Consider the following 16,860-nt stretch of genomic DNA (forward strand, 5'->3'; position numbering starts at 1 on the left):
ACTCGTCGGAGAATTTGGAGAAAACTCTCAAAGAATTCGTAGAGCGTGAAGACGTCGACGGACTAGACGAGCGTCTCAGAACCGCTGAATTCGATCCATATTGTGACGACGGCGAGCGAAGTGCTAGTTTTGAAGCAGAAATTGCCAAACTACCATCCACTCACTGGTGGTTCTTCGAATAAGTCGCTCAATAACCTTCTAAAATGGTCAACTGGGACGCTGAAGATATTAAGCAATTCAAGAAGGAAGCCCGGACTTCACAGCAAGAATACTGCGATCTACTCGGTGACAGAGAATGGGACGTGATCGAGAATTGGGAATGGAACATACTCCGCAGGAAGGTCGGCTTCGGCCTGTACGGGCCGCCCGCCGCCACGCCCACCAGCGACAACCGAAACACTGGATACGATAAAGAACAACTGGATGTTATAGAAAAAATATGCGATCAGCTGGTCGAGAATTTAAATTTCAAAAACAACAATATCCGCTTCGCTTGTATTTTCGTGGTCATGAAGGTGTTCGACAAGCGCTACACCGTCCCGGTGTTCAAAGCCAAGCGAGACGTCGACGGCTCGTCCGGATGTGTCTTCGTGGATACGGGCGCTCGAAAATATGCCGATTGGCAAGACTACTTGAGCAACAACACTCTTCAAAAGTGCATCTACTGTTATCCGACGCGTGGGCTGTACGAGTACACCGAGGATAATGAAGTCCGCGTCAGTTTTGGCACTTCTCCGGCCTGCGACTTCATCAGTAGAGTTTTCAGTATCTTCGACACGGCCGCCACCTGCGTGACAGTCGTCGCCACGGGAGTGGGAGTGGCGGCGCTCTGCACGGTGCCCGTCGCAGGCCCGATCCTGGCGGCGACCGCAGTCGCCGGGGCGACCACGGGTGCTTATGGAGTCACTAGGAGTTCATATGCCTTGTACGATCGCGCCGCTCACAGCCAAAGTATAGCTTTCACTGACGCTGAAGCTAGAGGATGTTGGTTGTCGATCGTGGGCTCGAGCCTGGGCTTCGCTCAGGGCCGGATGATCGCGTCCATGACGCAATCCGCCAGACTCGGCGAAGTGATGGGCAAAGCCGGCCGCATCGCGTTCCTGGTGGTGCAGACCGGCAGCTTGACGGTCAACGGGATAGGCATCATACACGGCCTCGCAGTCCTCATTGACAAAAGTGAACGAAACGAGCTTACACCTTTAGACGTCTTCCAATTCAGCGCATCGGTTCTGTTCTTCACGAATGCAGCTATCAACTTAAAGACCGCCAGTACTATAATTAAAGAAGTGCAGCACGACGTCATCGACGGTCACAGGCAGGTCCTCAGCAAAGATGCCAAAAAGTTGTTCAACAAACAAACGGGAAAGCTGCGTGGTCCCGATGAAATGCATGGCAACGCAAAGGTTGTGAAGCAGCTGAATCGCATTGAAAACTCTAAGGACCTCTACGAGATGATGTCCGACAAGAACGTTGCGAACCACAAGGTAAAATCTTCTTCTTCCTATCCTTATCCCACGCTAGGTACGGTCTTTTTTTTTGCAGTTCACCCCTTTTGCAGGCATATCCTCTTTCACGCAATTCATGCACTTTTTTTTGGTCTTCCTTTCCTCTTTTTTCCTTGCATAGGTATGCAAATTACTTTTAAAGTTTACAGGTCAACTATGAGTATATTGTTGTAAATCTGTACTTGCCGACCTCTGTGGCGAGGCGGGCGTGTGTTCGTTTGATAAAGAGATGAGGGTGCGATTCCCGCTGCGGGTCTAATATTGGCGATGATAATTTCTTAAACAGTAGATTTCCTTTTTTTAAAAACTGTCTAAAAACCCCTAATAATGATTTTAAAATATCTATTTAACCAGGCACCAATCGAGATAATCCAAATTTTTTCGACTCACTTTTCATGTTCAAGAGATTTTTAGATTTCTATATGCCTCAGCTGTGTATCGGTTTTCAACTTTACAGCTTTATATAGTTTATTTTTAAAATGGTTGTGACACACAAACATACGGACGATGGACAGACGTACCGGACGAAACTGTAAAGGTTGTTATTTTTTACTAACCTAAAAACCATTTCAGAAATCGGCCAAGAGTCAGACTCGCGCACCTAGCTTTCTAGAGAAAGGTAGACCTTGGAAGAATATTGCTTAAAATAGTTTTGCTTTTAAATTACAGGTAAAACTGACGCCCGATGGTTTCAAAGGAATGCTAGAAGTCAATAAGAACCTTAAAATACATCCTCTCAAACTACTGGAGATCCCTCCCGCATCGCGGCAAGCCATATTTGATTCCACCAAAAAATTTGCCAGCGGAACCCTCACCAAAGATGAGTTTCATAAGGAAATAGGAACCTATTGCAAGAAGCACCAGATCGCATTTGAATCCATGAGAGAAGAGACCATGAAGAAACTTTGTCAAATATATGGAAAAGAAAAAGTAAATGACATCGTTGTAGGAGGGAAGAAAATATTCGCTAATGCCACGCCGCATGAAATAGACCGCTTGCGGGTCGTTCTGGAGAACACCGCCAAGAATGACAAAACGATCATAGACATGGCGACGGAATTTGCCAGAACGAGAGGCTGCACGACTACCAAGGACTTCCTCCTTTACACCGAGTATTTTGTAGCAGATCTTAACGAAACGGTCAGTTCATACGAAGCGGGTTACCAAAAAAGTTTAGCAGCCTCGAAGGCGCAACTCGGCAAAGCTTTCAATCAAGCCAAGTTCGACCAAGAATACGGCATGGAGAGAGGCGTCGGAAGGGTCGATTTACACAGACAAAGAGCTCTGGACCAATTCAAGACTCCCGAGGGATACGAAGACTTGAACAAGCGATACGAAACTTTGAAATCTAAAGTTTCCCCTTGGAACCAGAATTGCCAACCGGGTTTCTTCGGCGATGACGCTGCGACTTACCATTACTTGAAGCATTACAAAGATTTCAAAGCTATGGGAAAGCTCACAATCGAGCAATATTTCAAACTGGCCGAGGAAGTCGTGGGGAACCCGACGAATCAAACCAATGCGATGCTGAGCCAGGACGGCAGCTGCGTCATGATCACGTACTTGGAGCCGCAGCGGGGAGTGCGTGCCGTCAAGATCGACCGGCAGGGCGACTCCGGGATCGCTACGGTCATGTACCAGAAAGTAAAGAAAGACAACTAACGTTTTCAAAAAAACCCCTTGAATACGGTTTGTACTTTTAGCCCGCACAATATTAAAATGCATAAATTCCACCATTTTGATTTTTTAAGATTTTTTTTTGTACCCAGTGACACTCGCGCCATCTAATCTAATGACGAGCCGTTGAGTAGTTACGAGCAGACATAGGAACGGACATATCTGCATACGTATACAGCCTTACAGGCTAACACTACACTATCCGCCGAGTAAACATTATAGAGGATGTGCCGCAATTCGTGCCAGATCTTTTTGGCGTGAAATTTTCTTTTGTAATAGTAAATTTAGACGTAGATAGATATAATATGTTAAATTTTTTATATCTACCTTTCTTACCTGCAGATTTTCTTTCTTTTGTAAAAAGGAACCTCAAACCCAGATATATACCTAGCTTAGGGGCTGTTTATTAAAAGGTTATTTATTACATATTAAAAATAAGAAAATACAGAATAAGCTGCAATTTCATTTAGTTTATGTTACTGTATTTTAATTATTTTTACTAGATCTATGTTTAGTTAATATTTTTTAAAGTGTCTAATTTAAATTGATATTTGTATTCAAATTTAAATTCAAAATATTTTTATTCAATTAGACCGTTACAAGTTCTTTTGAATTGTCAAAAGCATCTACCAAAGTTATTGTTAACATATAGCCCAGGGAGACGAATGGTCAACTTTAATAAATTAATGTATTCTCCGGATTGAAATCTTAATAAATAAAATAAAATAAATAAATAAATATCTAGTCTTTACATAAAAAATATCGTTTATATGTTCATTAGCCATGCGTACGCGAATCGTTCGTTTCCATCAACTACTCCAAAATGGAGAATAGAACACCATTTTTCTTTCTTTTTTTTTTTAATTTTTTTTTTTAAATCGACAAAAAGTCCACTCACGTCTTTCTCCCAGTCGTAAGGGTCGGTGTCTCGTATGCCGCGCCGCTTGCAGCAGCGCTCGAGCAGAGACGCGAGCATGGTATAGTCCGGCGTGTCCGCGTACTCCAGTTGCTGCACGTGCTCCAAGAACTGGCGTAGCTCTGACGGCAAGTGCTTCAGAAGGAGACGGTGGTCGTACTTCTCTTTCATTAATCCTACCTGCAAAAATATGTAACTAATACCCATACTAATGTTATAAATGCGAAAGTACAGTACAACCAAATTAATAATGCGCATAGAAATGTTCGTCACTGTTCGGCAACGGTCGTATGATACACATGATATTGACTCCTATTTGTTTATAACAAGGTGCAAAATGCAAGTGCATTGTTTAGGGCTCTTACGATTCAATGATTCGGAATACGACAATTAGCGAAGATCTGCATGCGCATTATTAATTTGGTTGTACTGTATGTCTCTTTGTGTGCTATAGAACCTACTACTACTCCACTGTGAGGAACTGGCTGGTATTTCATTGGACACAGCTCGGATTGTAATGATATCGTTCCGTGTGTCGAACATAGTTCACGGAATTATTACGATCAATTGAATTCAAACACATCGAAACAGAACTTGGGTCCTCCTCTTTTTCATTATTGCGTGATAGGCTTGCGTTTGACGACAATCGTGCTTAAAAAGAGTCGAAACACTTTACCGTTAAAGTAAGTTATCGTACAAAGTAAAATGACCCTTAATCACCTTGTTTTAATGCTCAAGTTTGTAATATATTTACAGCCAGCGCTCCAAGAAGAAACGTTGCGAAATTAAAATCAATGGTACTGAATTTTTTACTTTAAATCAAGGACATTTAGGTCCATTTTACTTTGACGTTATTTTGTATCGACTCTCGAATACTATCAAAATTGGTGAGAAGTGAAATCTCGTACTGAGGGTACAGGAAAATAAACTTACTTGTTCCTTATCTTTAATCTTCCTCCACGGCAGTTGTCCGTTGACGAATTCGACCAGCATATAGAAGAGAGACCACAGGTCGTCGTGTCGACCCATCTCCTTGTTTTTGTGCGCGTTGATGGACGCGTACCGAACCGTACCTGTTCACAAAAAAAAAACAGTTTTGTATTTCTATCTTTGTCACACGCTTACCAGATATATATCGCGCACTCACTCGTACAAGCAATTATGTCGTCATATAAATCAGTAAGAATTATGTGATGACAGCGACGGACGGTATTTCGCAAAGTAATTTACCAGGCTCCTCTTAAATAGGGTCTTAGGGTCTTAAATGCCAAAGTTAAATAATATAATTTACTTCAAAATACTTAAACATAGTTTTGACAAGACAAATCTTGTCAATTTTTTTTTTTTTTATTCAATATAGGCAAGCGCTTGACCACAATCACACCTGATGGAAAGTGACGATGTGGCCTGAGATGGGGCGCGTTTAACCTAAAAGATGCCTATTCACTCTAGGTTTAAAGATACCCGGATTTTAATTGGTAGGAAGATTCAAGATTCAAGATTCAAGAGTTTTTTATTTGCTGAAACATTTTTTACAGTAAGATCTTATTAAGTAGTACTACATATTGTCCAGTAGAAATGTTTCACCTTATATAATCAGGCATGCAAAACTGTTCTTTGAATTCATTAAACTAAACACAGTTCGCGGAAGAGTATTCCAAACCTTAGCCATACGTATGAGAAATGATGACGCAAAACGTTTCGTGCGTGTAGATGGAATGTCGACGACATAAGGATGGAAACTCGGCCGACGTCTTGCGGTTCGGTAGTAAAATGGTGAAGGGGATTGAGCGCCATCTCACCTCGGAACCCGGCGGCGGCGCGCGGCGGTCGCACTTGGCCATTGCTGGTGGTGTACTGCCTCGCGAGCCCAAAGTCCAGCATGTACACCCTTCTGCAGTTGGATGGGTGACGCCCGATACTGAAGTTGCTCTGAAAAATAAAATGCCTCGTAAACGGGCTATAAACATTGCATCTTGATATCTGTACAAATTTTCAGACTCTATATATTCAGAGAATAAAAAACCCCTTATTAAACTTCGTTGTCTGTCTGTCATGTCTGTCAAAACTCCTCATTAGATACTATCATTGTATAAAAACGAAAAAAAAAAAAACGAAACTTAGCCCGTTACTCGTACGATAAAATATATCAAGATACTAAGAGACCAATAGGAAGAGAGCACAAAATATTTGGATATACTTACAGGTTTAATATCTCTATGTAAAAATCCGACCGAGTGTATTGAATCTATCGCTTTCAATATTTGAAGGCCCAACCTGCCAAAAAAGAAATGAAATATTTGAAAATCGATTCCTTCGCCCGCGTGGATAACACAAGGGATTATGGGCATTTTTGTATGACACATGACTGAAGAAAATGGACACAGCTTATCCATTCATGGATTTGTCAAAACCACGACCTGCAGTAGTGAAGGAAAGACCGGAGAAAGATAGAGGTATCGTCCGTTTAGTTGAAACTTTTGTGATGATGATGATTGTAGCAATGATGAAGTATTAGACAGAAGCAGGCGTTACTTTGCGGACGTCTATGAGATACCTACAAGCAACAAAAACGTTAATTTGCTGTAATCCGGTAAACCAGACAAATCTGTATGGTGCAACATGCAGCATGCGATATGCACCGCCCGCCCTCCCACTGCTAAGTGTGCAGGAAAAGCCAGCCACCAAGCAAGCAATACGCACCACCTCCACGCAACATCACACAGATCGCAAAACCACTCGACGCACGTTTCGCCCCGACACCGAAGCATCCTCAGGAGATATAGACCTTACAATGCCCAATTGCAAAATTTTGCGTATTGCTTGCTTGATGGCTGGCTTCTCCTGGACGTTGCATATCGCATGCTGCATGTTGCACCATACAGATTGGTCTGGTTTAGCGGACTATAGCAAATTAAGCTTTTGTTCCTTGTATAGATGATGAAGTGTACCTGAGCGTGGTGGACAGAGAGAAGGCGCCGCGGGGCTGCGCGCGCCGCAGCTCGGCCAGGTTACGGCCTTGTAGCTGCATCACCACGTAGTTGAACCGCGCGTTGCGGCCGCACCCGATGAACCGACACACGTGCTCTTTGCCTATAAATACCAAAAACTTAAGTTATTTTTTCATCCGATACTTTTAAGGGGATTTAATGGGTGACCTATATGCCAGCCGTCGTTATAAAATAAATTAAAATCAAACTATTAAGAAATCTAAAACTAACCCAGCTCCTTTATCTCGTTAAACTCAATGGAAAGGATATTCTACCTTGTAGTTTTTTGAGCACAGCGACCTCCATCTTGAGCACCTGTTTGGGCTGGCGCGCGGACTCCACCTTCAGCGCGACCTGCTCCTGCGTCACCAGGTCCAGACCCTCGTAGATCTCGCCGAACCCACCCCCGCCTATCTTCTTCACCACCTGGAATACAATTTTTTATTTTATTTATTCGTACCAAAAATTAGTACTAAATAGTAAAAAGAAAAAATCAGGGAAGCACTTAATTCAATAAGAGATTTCTACCAGTGACCAACGGTTCTTTTAGGTAAGCGCACTCCAACTTAAAACCTGATCATTTCTTTTTTAAGCATGGTTGTCGTCAAACGCAAGCCTATCGTGGATAGGGAAGCACTTATCTCTATAATAGATTTCTACAAATGACCAGTGATCTCGCGGGATCTGTTTCGGGGAAACCCAGTAGAATATCTCACCTTCCATCGTTCTTTGACGACATGTCCGGGCTGCAACAGATCCTCGGTCGCCATGGTGATGGGCTGTGCGCGCCGCGACGTGTCACAACGTGACGCCTCGCGGGATCTGTTTCCCCCGAAGTTCGGGAGAGTCCGGGACCTATAAAAATAATCTTTTACATGACAAGTTCAACTACCATACCCTTTTCCAGGGTTTCAAGAAATTTGATTATAGACAGCATCAGCAATTATCATAAATCATGTAAAATGGGTGAGCCTGTTAAAAGGAAAACAAGCAGAAGACTAAAGAATAGGACAGTAACAAGATCTGGTTGCGTTTACTTTTATATAACAGACTGAGGGAACATGGACCATACTATTTGTTTTCTTGCACTGGCAGCTTAAAATAGTGCATAATATTATGACCAAAAATCCTAGTGGCATGAAGTCTTGAGACTCTATATTGCCACTGTTCAACAGAGGATAGGCCAATTAAGAATTAGACTACATACAGGTAAATCAATGCTGATCTAATAATATGTAATGGAAGAAGTACATAAATTACCTTAATAACGGATTCGGCTGGATTCTTCGAGCGCTGGCCGCTTCGGCCTGCCGCACTTCCCTCTGCAAAAAGCACAAACAATTGTTTTTCAATCATATTTTGAGAAATATATTCACGACCTCTTTCCTCCTTCACCATTCTACCACAGCACAGCGAGAAACGTTTTTGCTCAACGATTCTGATACGAACCGCTATGGCGTGGAATGCTCTTTCGGCTTCCGTGTTTTCTGCCACGAACAACAGTACACCATTATTCAAATACCTTCAAGGCAAGAAAGAATAGGCATCTTCTAGGCAAGCGCGCTGCAATCTGAACCTCATCATTGCTCTTTACCCGACTACGGCAAAGCCAAAAGAAAGGATTATTTTTTTAGCAGACTATGTATGTATGTATGTATCTATGTAATATGTCTACGGCCAGGTCTACGTTTCCCTTTTATCTTGTCTTGTATTATAAGCTGTAGCGGCTTATCTTGCAATAAAAAAATCCTAGAGGAACTCCTCTTCAACTTATCCTTCCAGATAGTTCCAGGTTACAAAAGGCTTTAAAAACTTACTTTAGATGAATACTGTATTATCTGAAACACAGATTGCTCCATAGATTTCATCTTCCACTAGCTGTTGCCTTTGACTTTGTTTGCGAGTTTGGATCATGGAAATGGAATTTGAATGAAACTTGTGCAGTATTTAAGTTCTGGTATGTACCTAATATGTTTAGGTCTGACAGAATCAGATTAGAGGCTTTTTCTTGAAACGCTCACAAACAAATTAACCGCCATTTAAAAAAAAATTGCATAGGTAAAACACCATATTCTTGTCCAAAGATATTAATTATTAAAAAATCTCAAGCTCACAAGTATTTTAGGTTGCTACATGTAGATGACTGCAACTAGTCAAACTCACGTTGCTACCAAATATGCCAGTCGTTAAATTGTTTGATAAACTTGGTCAGTACTAAAAATATTGAGGTTAGCCAACAGTACCACCAGAACCAAAATTTTATTTATTTAACTAAAAATTTAGCATATGGATGCCAGAGTGAACGACAGTGAGGGAATTTTCGGTCTGGTCCTGAACCGGCGATCTGTCAAATATTAGGTTACCGATGACATGAAATCAAAGAAGTTTAAAATAACTAAAAATTTATAGCACCCCCGACAACTGAAGGTTACAGTAACTAGAAAAGAGCTGATAACTTTCAAACGGCTGAACCGATTTTCTTGGATTATAGCTAAGAACACTCTCGATCAAGCCAACTTTCAAACGAAAAAAACTAAATTAAAATCGGCTCATTATTTTAGGAGCTAAAATGCCACAGACAGATACACAGATACACACGTCAAACTTATAACACCCCTCTTTTTGGGTCGGGAGTTAAAAATAAAATGAGTCACCTGGGGTTCATTTCTCGGCGCGGGCTCCGAGCCGGAGCCCTGGGATGCTGTGTCCGCGGAAGACGAAGATGACTCTGTAAAGATAACACCAAATATGCAGACACCATCGTTTCATAACCTGCTTCACCCTCTTCCAGAACGATTTTTTTTAAATTATTCAGATACAAGTTGGCCCGTGATTGCAATCTCGCCTGGTGGTAAGTGATGATGCAGTCTAAGATGGAAGCGGGCTAACCTGGACGGGGTATGGCAGTTTTGATCCCAGCAATAAGACCTGCGCCAGGGAGGTCGTTAAATTCTACGGATACGTACTGTTATACCCCTTGACTGACAGGGATAATGCTGACAAGTTACTGAGGTCAGGTGGTCACCCTACCTTTCCCAAATCCAACATACATATATATAGCCCTTAAGAACTGAACCAGTCAGTTCGAGTGAGACATTAGTGAGACACGGTCGTGCCCAGTAAATTACATTTCCAATTTATTTGTAACTCTATTTTATTAAATTCTAGTTTTAATTAAAGTTCTTTTTTTAAAAAGACATCCGGCACGCATCCCATAACATTTTTGGTGGCAGCGGTGGGATACGGAAAATTCCGGTATAATAAAGAAAATCCGGTGGAAATCGGAAAATTTCCAAAAGTGTGAAAATCAAAAGTTATAAATAAAATTTAAAACTGGCCCCGTGTCGCTTTCCTCGGCTCCGCGTAGACCTAAATAATATATATAAAACATATATATAAAATAAAATTTTCCGGAAGGAAAAAAGTGAACTTAAAAGTGCAAAAGTGTGTGAAAAAGCTATAAAGCTATAAAGTGTTAAAAGTGTTATAAGTGTTAAGTGCACAAGTTCATCTTTAAAAGGTCGTAATTCGGCAGACGACCTCCACCACAGGCGAAGTTCTGTTAGCCCGTCCGGCGCAGACCAGGGTTTTCTTCCCTGAATCCACCGAGTTGGTATTCGTCGGAGGCCCGGCCGTCGCAATAAACAAAAGATAAGGACAGAGATGAAGGTTGGACTCATCCTGTTTACATTATCATTCTTCGGACACCAGTGAGTGTTTATATTAACTCTTATCATCATCGAACAGGCTACGCGTTAAACTAAATATTTATATTAACAATATAAAATTGTTTATGTTAAGTTATATGAATTGAATATTCGGAACCAAGTTTCACATCGTTTATATTCCAAACACAATTCGTTTAGATTGTTTTATACATTGTAATATTTAATATCCTACCTAATAAAATTTATTTTCTCACTGCTCGTGGAAAATAAATTATAGGTTTTATTGTATTGGAAAATACATTTTATCATATTGAAAAACATATTATTATATTGAAAATTGTATTCACAAAACGTGAATAATATATAAAAAGAAATTGTATTAATTAATTGCTATATCGTTTATTGTTTTGAAAATTTAAATTGAAATTATTTTATACAACATCTATTTTATTTTTTACATTGTGCTATTGTTTATTTCTATTGTGTTTTTACTGTGTTTTTATTTTGTGTTTATTTTAGATTGTACTTTATTGTGTTTCTTTTAAACGTGTATTTTATTTTTTTTGTGTAATATCATTGTGTTACCTATTAAAATTTGCGTTAAATTGTAAATCCAGGTCAGAGTTCTTTAAAATGGCAAATAACAAAAAATTAAATGTTGAAATTCCCATCATACAAGGTTCAGAAATCGAAAAAACGCCATCCCCGGCTATTAGTAAATTAGTAAAACCAGATGTCGATTTAAATATCCTATTAAAATTTATTAAACCATATGACGGATCTAGGGATACTATAAATTCTTTTCTTACAAACTGCAATAATGCTTTTGACTTAGCCCACGAATCTCAAAAAACAATATTATTCAAATATATTTTAAGTCAACTTCAAGGAAAGGCCGAAGTAGCCGCATCTATCAAAGATTTTTCAAATTATGAGCAACTTAAAGACTTTCTAAAGACTCAGTTTAGCCAAAGGAAACATTATTCGCATTTAATTACCGACTTACAAGAATGCAAACAGTTAACGACAGAAAGTGTTATTCAATTCTCGACCCGTATAGAGTCAACATTGACTCAATTACTTACAGAAATTTCTATGAACCCCACTAAGAAATCAGAAATTCCTGGCAGGACAGCCGCCATGGAAGACTGTCAAGTTCTTATCAAGTTAGAAAAAATTGATTTAGACAATTTAAGAATACAAAAGAATCATTTAGAAGCAAAATTATTAAATACTGAATTAGAAGAAGTACCTCATATAATAAAATATGGGACACACTATTCCGTAATAACTGTCATTACACTGTTAGTAATTATATGTGTAACATTATATTTTATAATTATTAAGATTTTTAGAATAAGAAATGTCAAGAAATGTAACTCACTGGGAGTAAACCCAAAAGTTGATATAGAATTAGCTGATATTACAAATGATGACGAACAGACAGACAAATATCCAAATTTAAAGAGAAATGTTTAAAATCTAAATTACTTTACATAACTTTATTTTACAAAAACTTCGAAAAACATATCCGAAGTTTTTCTACCACCCCCGGAGGTGTTATACCCCTTGACTGACAGGGATAATGCTGACAAGTTACTGAGGTCAGGTGGTCACCCTACCTTTCCCAAATCCAACATACATATATATAGCCCTTAAGAACTGAACCAGTCAGTTCGAGTGAGACATTAGTGAGACACGGTCGTGCCCAGTAAATTACATTTCCAATTTATTTGTAACTCTATTTTATTAAATTCTAGTTTTAATTAAAGTTCTTTTTTTAAAAAGACATCCGGCACGCATCCCATAACAGTACGAAGCGATTTGCCTCCTCGTTTTTTATTCGAAACGCAAGGATATGGAATGCCCTTCTTGCATCAGTTTTCCCTTTCAATTTTAATACCTTACCGTATCGTACCTTCAAGTTATAATATGCTTCTTATTGGCAAGCGCACTGCATCTTAGACTGCATCATCAGTTTGTTGTGGGCTCTTCTTAGACGTTCTCTTCTCAAACCCTCGTAGCTTTAGTTTTAAGTTTACTTAATTTATTTTCATCATTTATCTGAATCCCTAGTCTACAAATTTAAAGTTGCTCGGCAAGCTATGGTCTGTGCAGAGGGCCTATACCTGATTGGTGGGAAGACTGCGGGGCTGCGCGCTTGAACGACGGCTCCCTCTCGCAGCCCGGCTCCTGCTCCCTGGAACAAAACAGTTCATTCCTCAAACACCTTCAAATAATCAAACGGATAGAGCTACCCAAGCTCCAATAGTTTTAGGTATAGAGCTAATAGAGAGAGAGCCAGCGAGTGCCAGATCTTCGTTATTTTATAAAAGCTGGAAGTTTCTCTGCGTATTGTGCCCAACACAGGGAGGAACAATCAGCAATCATGAAGTTTGGATCATGGTGGCTTTGGGAAATAACAGGTAATAAAAGTGTAAAAAATCTTACGTCAGGATATACCTAGTCTAATTTTTATATATTTTAGGAATAGTCGGAATAGTTTTAGAAATCATGTCATGCATTTTTTTTTGCCAGAGCTTATTCGTGTCGTAGAAATCCCCCTGCCAGACACCCTTAAAGTTTAAAAGTTTAAAGGTGTCTGGCAGAGGTTTGTCACGATACTAAGTATTTGGTAATGCATGGCGTGATCTTTGCAAGAGCACGAGCCTCCTCTCAGAATGTGGTTTGGCCATAGTCCACGACGCTGGCCAATTAGTGCGGATTGGCAGACGTCACACACCTTTTAGAACATTATGGAAAACTCTCAGGCATGCAGGTTTCCTAACACTTAATCACTAGGCCATCACTGCTTTTATAAGACAAATACTTCCTTTGAACTAAACATCCTCCCAATAACGTAAACAGACTAAGGAAGTGCCGCATAGTGGCGGTACTACCTTGGCAACTTAGTTACAGTTTAATTTTCTACATCCGCCGCAACACATTCTCATTTTGTTTATACTATTGCATTTATGTATACATCCATCCATCCGTCACGACAAATAGGTATCACACTTGACACTTCATATATTATAAAGGCGAAAGTTTATACATATGTAGGTATGTGTGTATGTTTGTTACTCTTTCACGCAAAAACTACTAGACGGATTTGGCTAAAATTTAGAACGGATATAGATTACACGCTGGATTAATATATATGTTTTTATCCTGGGAAATCAAGGAGTGCCTGCCCACGGTATTTTAAATAACTCAAAATTTAAAAACCCCCGACACAAAAACCTCTATAAGAAAACTAAAAAAGAGCTGATAACTTTCAAACGGCTGAACCGATTTTCTTGGATTATAGCTAAGAACACTCTCGATCAAGCCACCTTTCAAACAAAAAAAAAAACTAAATTAAAATCGGTTCATTCGTTTAGGAGCTACGATGCCACAGACAGATACACAGATCCACACGTCAAACTTATAACACCCCTCTTTTTGGGTCGGGAGTTAAAAACCTATATTCGCGCGAACCTTATTCGCGCAGGCATACTTTTCAGTGCTTTTGAAGTCAGTTATCTTTGGGTTCCATACCTCAAAAGGTAAAATGGAATCCTTATAGGATCACTTTGGTGTCTCTCTGTCCGTCTGTCGTGTCTGTCAAGAAAACCTACAGGGTATACACCGTTAACGTAGCTAGAATCATGAAATTTGGGAGGTAGGTAGGTCTTATGGCAGAAGTAAAGGAAAAATCCGAAAACCGTGAATTTGTGGTTACATAAAAAAATGTGTTCACGAAAAAATTAATTTACTAAATCAAATCACGTAGGTATAGACGGCGCAGTCCGTCATTAACTTGCAGTGTTCTACATAAGTGTTACTGTATACCTTGTACAATGGTACGGAACCCTTGTATTTCGACTCACACTTGACCGTTTTTTTAATGTTATATTTTCATTTACATAATCTTTGATTGTATGATTGACTTTTCAAGAGCATTCAACAACTATACTTCACGAACGAATTCTTAAAATACAGTCGCAAATATGACAGACAGACAGCCTTCATAATATCGGTTTCTCAATTGGAAAACGAGGCAAAAAACTGTGATATTGTCTTCGTGTCGGCATTATACTGTATTTTACAAAAGATATTGGGAACTGCGGTTTGTTTATTTTTCGGGGTTCCGTAATCCGTGCCCGAAGGGTTCAAATTCAATATTTAGTTTTGAGTCAAAGTTCTACACCAAATGCCAAAATTTCAGGTTTGTAACTCATTTCGTCTACGAGCTAGAGACCTGTGACATGATCCGGACAGACAGACGGACAGACAGCAGAGTGACATTAATAGGGCTGCATTTTTCTGTTTGGTACGGAACCGTAAAAAACAAAACGTATATTTTTTATCGATTATAATATTACAAGTTCTCATATTGTAATAGTAACCGTAAAAAATAAAAAGTATATTTTTTTTTCGATTATAGTATTACAAGTTATCATGTAATAATATGGTACCAGCGCGTACTGATCCTGTACGCCATATCCAAACATATGGAGCAAGTTCTCTTCGCTCCATGACCGTACCAACTGGGACATTTCCCACCGAGCGGTATTGTGCTCGGTAGCGCCACTGCGCCGACGGTAATACGTCGACACTTCTATATATAGTGCAAATTCTTAAACGCTCCGTTAATGCGATTCAGATTTGCGTGTTTTATTTGAGCTTCAGCTGTAACCTACTGGTGATGCCATCTAGTGAGAGACTGGTGCGTGGCGTCCGGCTTGGGTTCGGGTATCGAGTGATTATTAGAAGTTGGTCATAGATTATTATCTAAAAAAAAACACAACCTGTGAATAATTAGAAAATAATTTAATTTAAGTACACATTATATTGTGATTAACGTAGTAGGTAGCACGTAAGTTTTATTTCTATTCTATTTCATTTTAATTTTATTTCATTATTATATTCATTTCTATTATACTTATTATTTGTAATCACTGCGTGCTATTGTTTGTTAGTCCTAATAAATAAAATAAAATAAAATAAATTATGGAATGAGCCATCTGCTTGCGAGTGCGGCAACCGCCACAAGTGAGTGCAGCATAGCAGTCTAAAATGGAAGCGGGTTAACTTGGAAGGGGTATGGAAATTTTTTATTGAGCCCTTACTGGAATCTACATTGCAACGTATCGGAACGCTATAATCGCTTGGCGGCAAAGCTTTGCCGGTAGGTAGAAACTAGCCACGACCGAAGCCTACCACTAGACCAGACCTAAGACAATTAAGGAATCATAAATTCCCAATTCCACCCCCGGGAATCGAATCCGGGGCGTCCCACTTATAAGACCACAGCGTTCACCACTGCGCCAGGGAGGTCGTCAAAAACATAATCTTGTAGGTACGATGGTACGGAACCCTTCGTGTGCGATTCAGACCCGCACTTGGCCGATTTATACGATCAAAGGTCAGCTGGCTTTTATTAGAAGGGTTTATTTCTTCACTGTTGCTAGATCATAGTTACATTGTATGCTTGTCTTTGTACTTTAAACCCATCGTGCCGGAGGGCGCCCTACACCACGCTGACTAAGGGCGTTTGTGCACTCATTCGTATTCAATTCGTATTCGTTTTAATTCGTATTTGTTAAAATACGTCAAATACGAATCTTAAGGGCGGTTACGCACTCATCTGATCCGAATCCGTAAAAATATGTTCCGAAGTAGTCAGAACTATATGTATGGTAGCTTACGCCCTAGATCCGACTGCGTCAGTCCGTCTGTCAGTGGATTCTCTAAACGATCGAAGTTGTCGAAATCGCCAAAAAGTGACTTAGGTAATATAGGACGCGACAAGTAGAGATGGCTATTGGGGTAAAACGAGGGGGGACTTCCAACACACCCACACAGCCCCCGCGCTAACCCGGTGCTGGATAGCACGGGTGACGTGCGCGTGCGGGTGTGCGCCCCCCCCCCCCCCCCCCCCCCCCCTCCGCCTCATAACCCCATTGCCATCTCAACCTTTCGCGTACTAACAGGTAGGTAGGTAGGTAGGTACGTTGTGTTAAATAGAACTTCAGCGAAGTGTGGCATTAACCAGAATAAAATATCTTCTTCAAGCTTATCCTAGGGAGAAAATCAATATCGGTTACAGGTGCTTGTAT

At 40.1% G+C, this 16,860-nt stretch overlaps 2 protein-coding genes across 4 annotated transcripts in view; one reads left to right on the plus strand and one right to left on the minus strand.

Moving 5' to 3' along the window:
- The window catches only part of LOC123871230 (tau-tubulin kinase homolog Asator), a 68,826-nt gene that overhangs the window by 24,392 nt on the left and 27,574 nt on the right, over nucleotides 1–16,860 (minus strand). For 2 of the 3 annotated variants that reach the window (XM_045914908.1, XM_045914907.1), the window contains exons 3-12: nucleotides 12,886–12,956; nucleotides 9,743–9,816; nucleotides 8,349–8,410; nucleotides 7,805–7,943; nucleotides 7,364–7,514; nucleotides 7,050–7,191; nucleotides 6,303–6,375; nucleotides 5,901–6,030; nucleotides 5,032–5,171; nucleotides 4,081–4,278 (exon numbers count right to left, since the gene is read on the minus strand). In XM_045914908.1, coding sequence (XP_045770864.1) covers nucleotides 4,081–4,278; nucleotides 5,032–5,171; nucleotides 5,901–6,030; nucleotides 6,303–6,375; nucleotides 7,050–7,191; nucleotides 7,364–7,514; nucleotides 7,805–7,943; nucleotides 8,349–8,410; nucleotides 9,743–9,816; nucleotides 12,886–12,956 — 1,180 coding nt within the window. The remainder of the gene's footprint in view (nucleotides 1–4,080; nucleotides 4,279–5,031; nucleotides 5,172–5,900; nucleotides 6,031–6,302; nucleotides 6,376–7,049; nucleotides 7,192–7,363; nucleotides 7,515–7,804; nucleotides 7,944–8,348; nucleotides 8,411–9,742; nucleotides 9,817–12,885; nucleotides 12,957–16,860) is intronic. The other variant, XM_045914909.1, reaches the window with a different exon arrangement.
- On the plus strand, nucleotides 204–3,632 carry LOC123871232. Its single transcript, XM_045914914.1, has 2 exons — nucleotides 204–1,484; nucleotides 2,175–3,632. Exons 1-2 carry the CDS (start codon nucleotides 204–206, stop codon nucleotides 3,165–3,167), a joined length of 2,274 nt encoding a protein of 757 aa, XP_045770870.1. The 3' UTR covers nucleotides 3,168–3,632.

Source organism: Maniola jurtina, chromosome 13 (genome assembly GCF_905333055.1).
Source record: "Maniola jurtina chromosome 13, ilManJurt1.1, whole genome shotgun sequence".
NCBI classification, from domain to species: Eukaryota; Metazoa; Arthropoda; class Insecta; order Lepidoptera; family Nymphalidae; genus Maniola; species Maniola jurtina.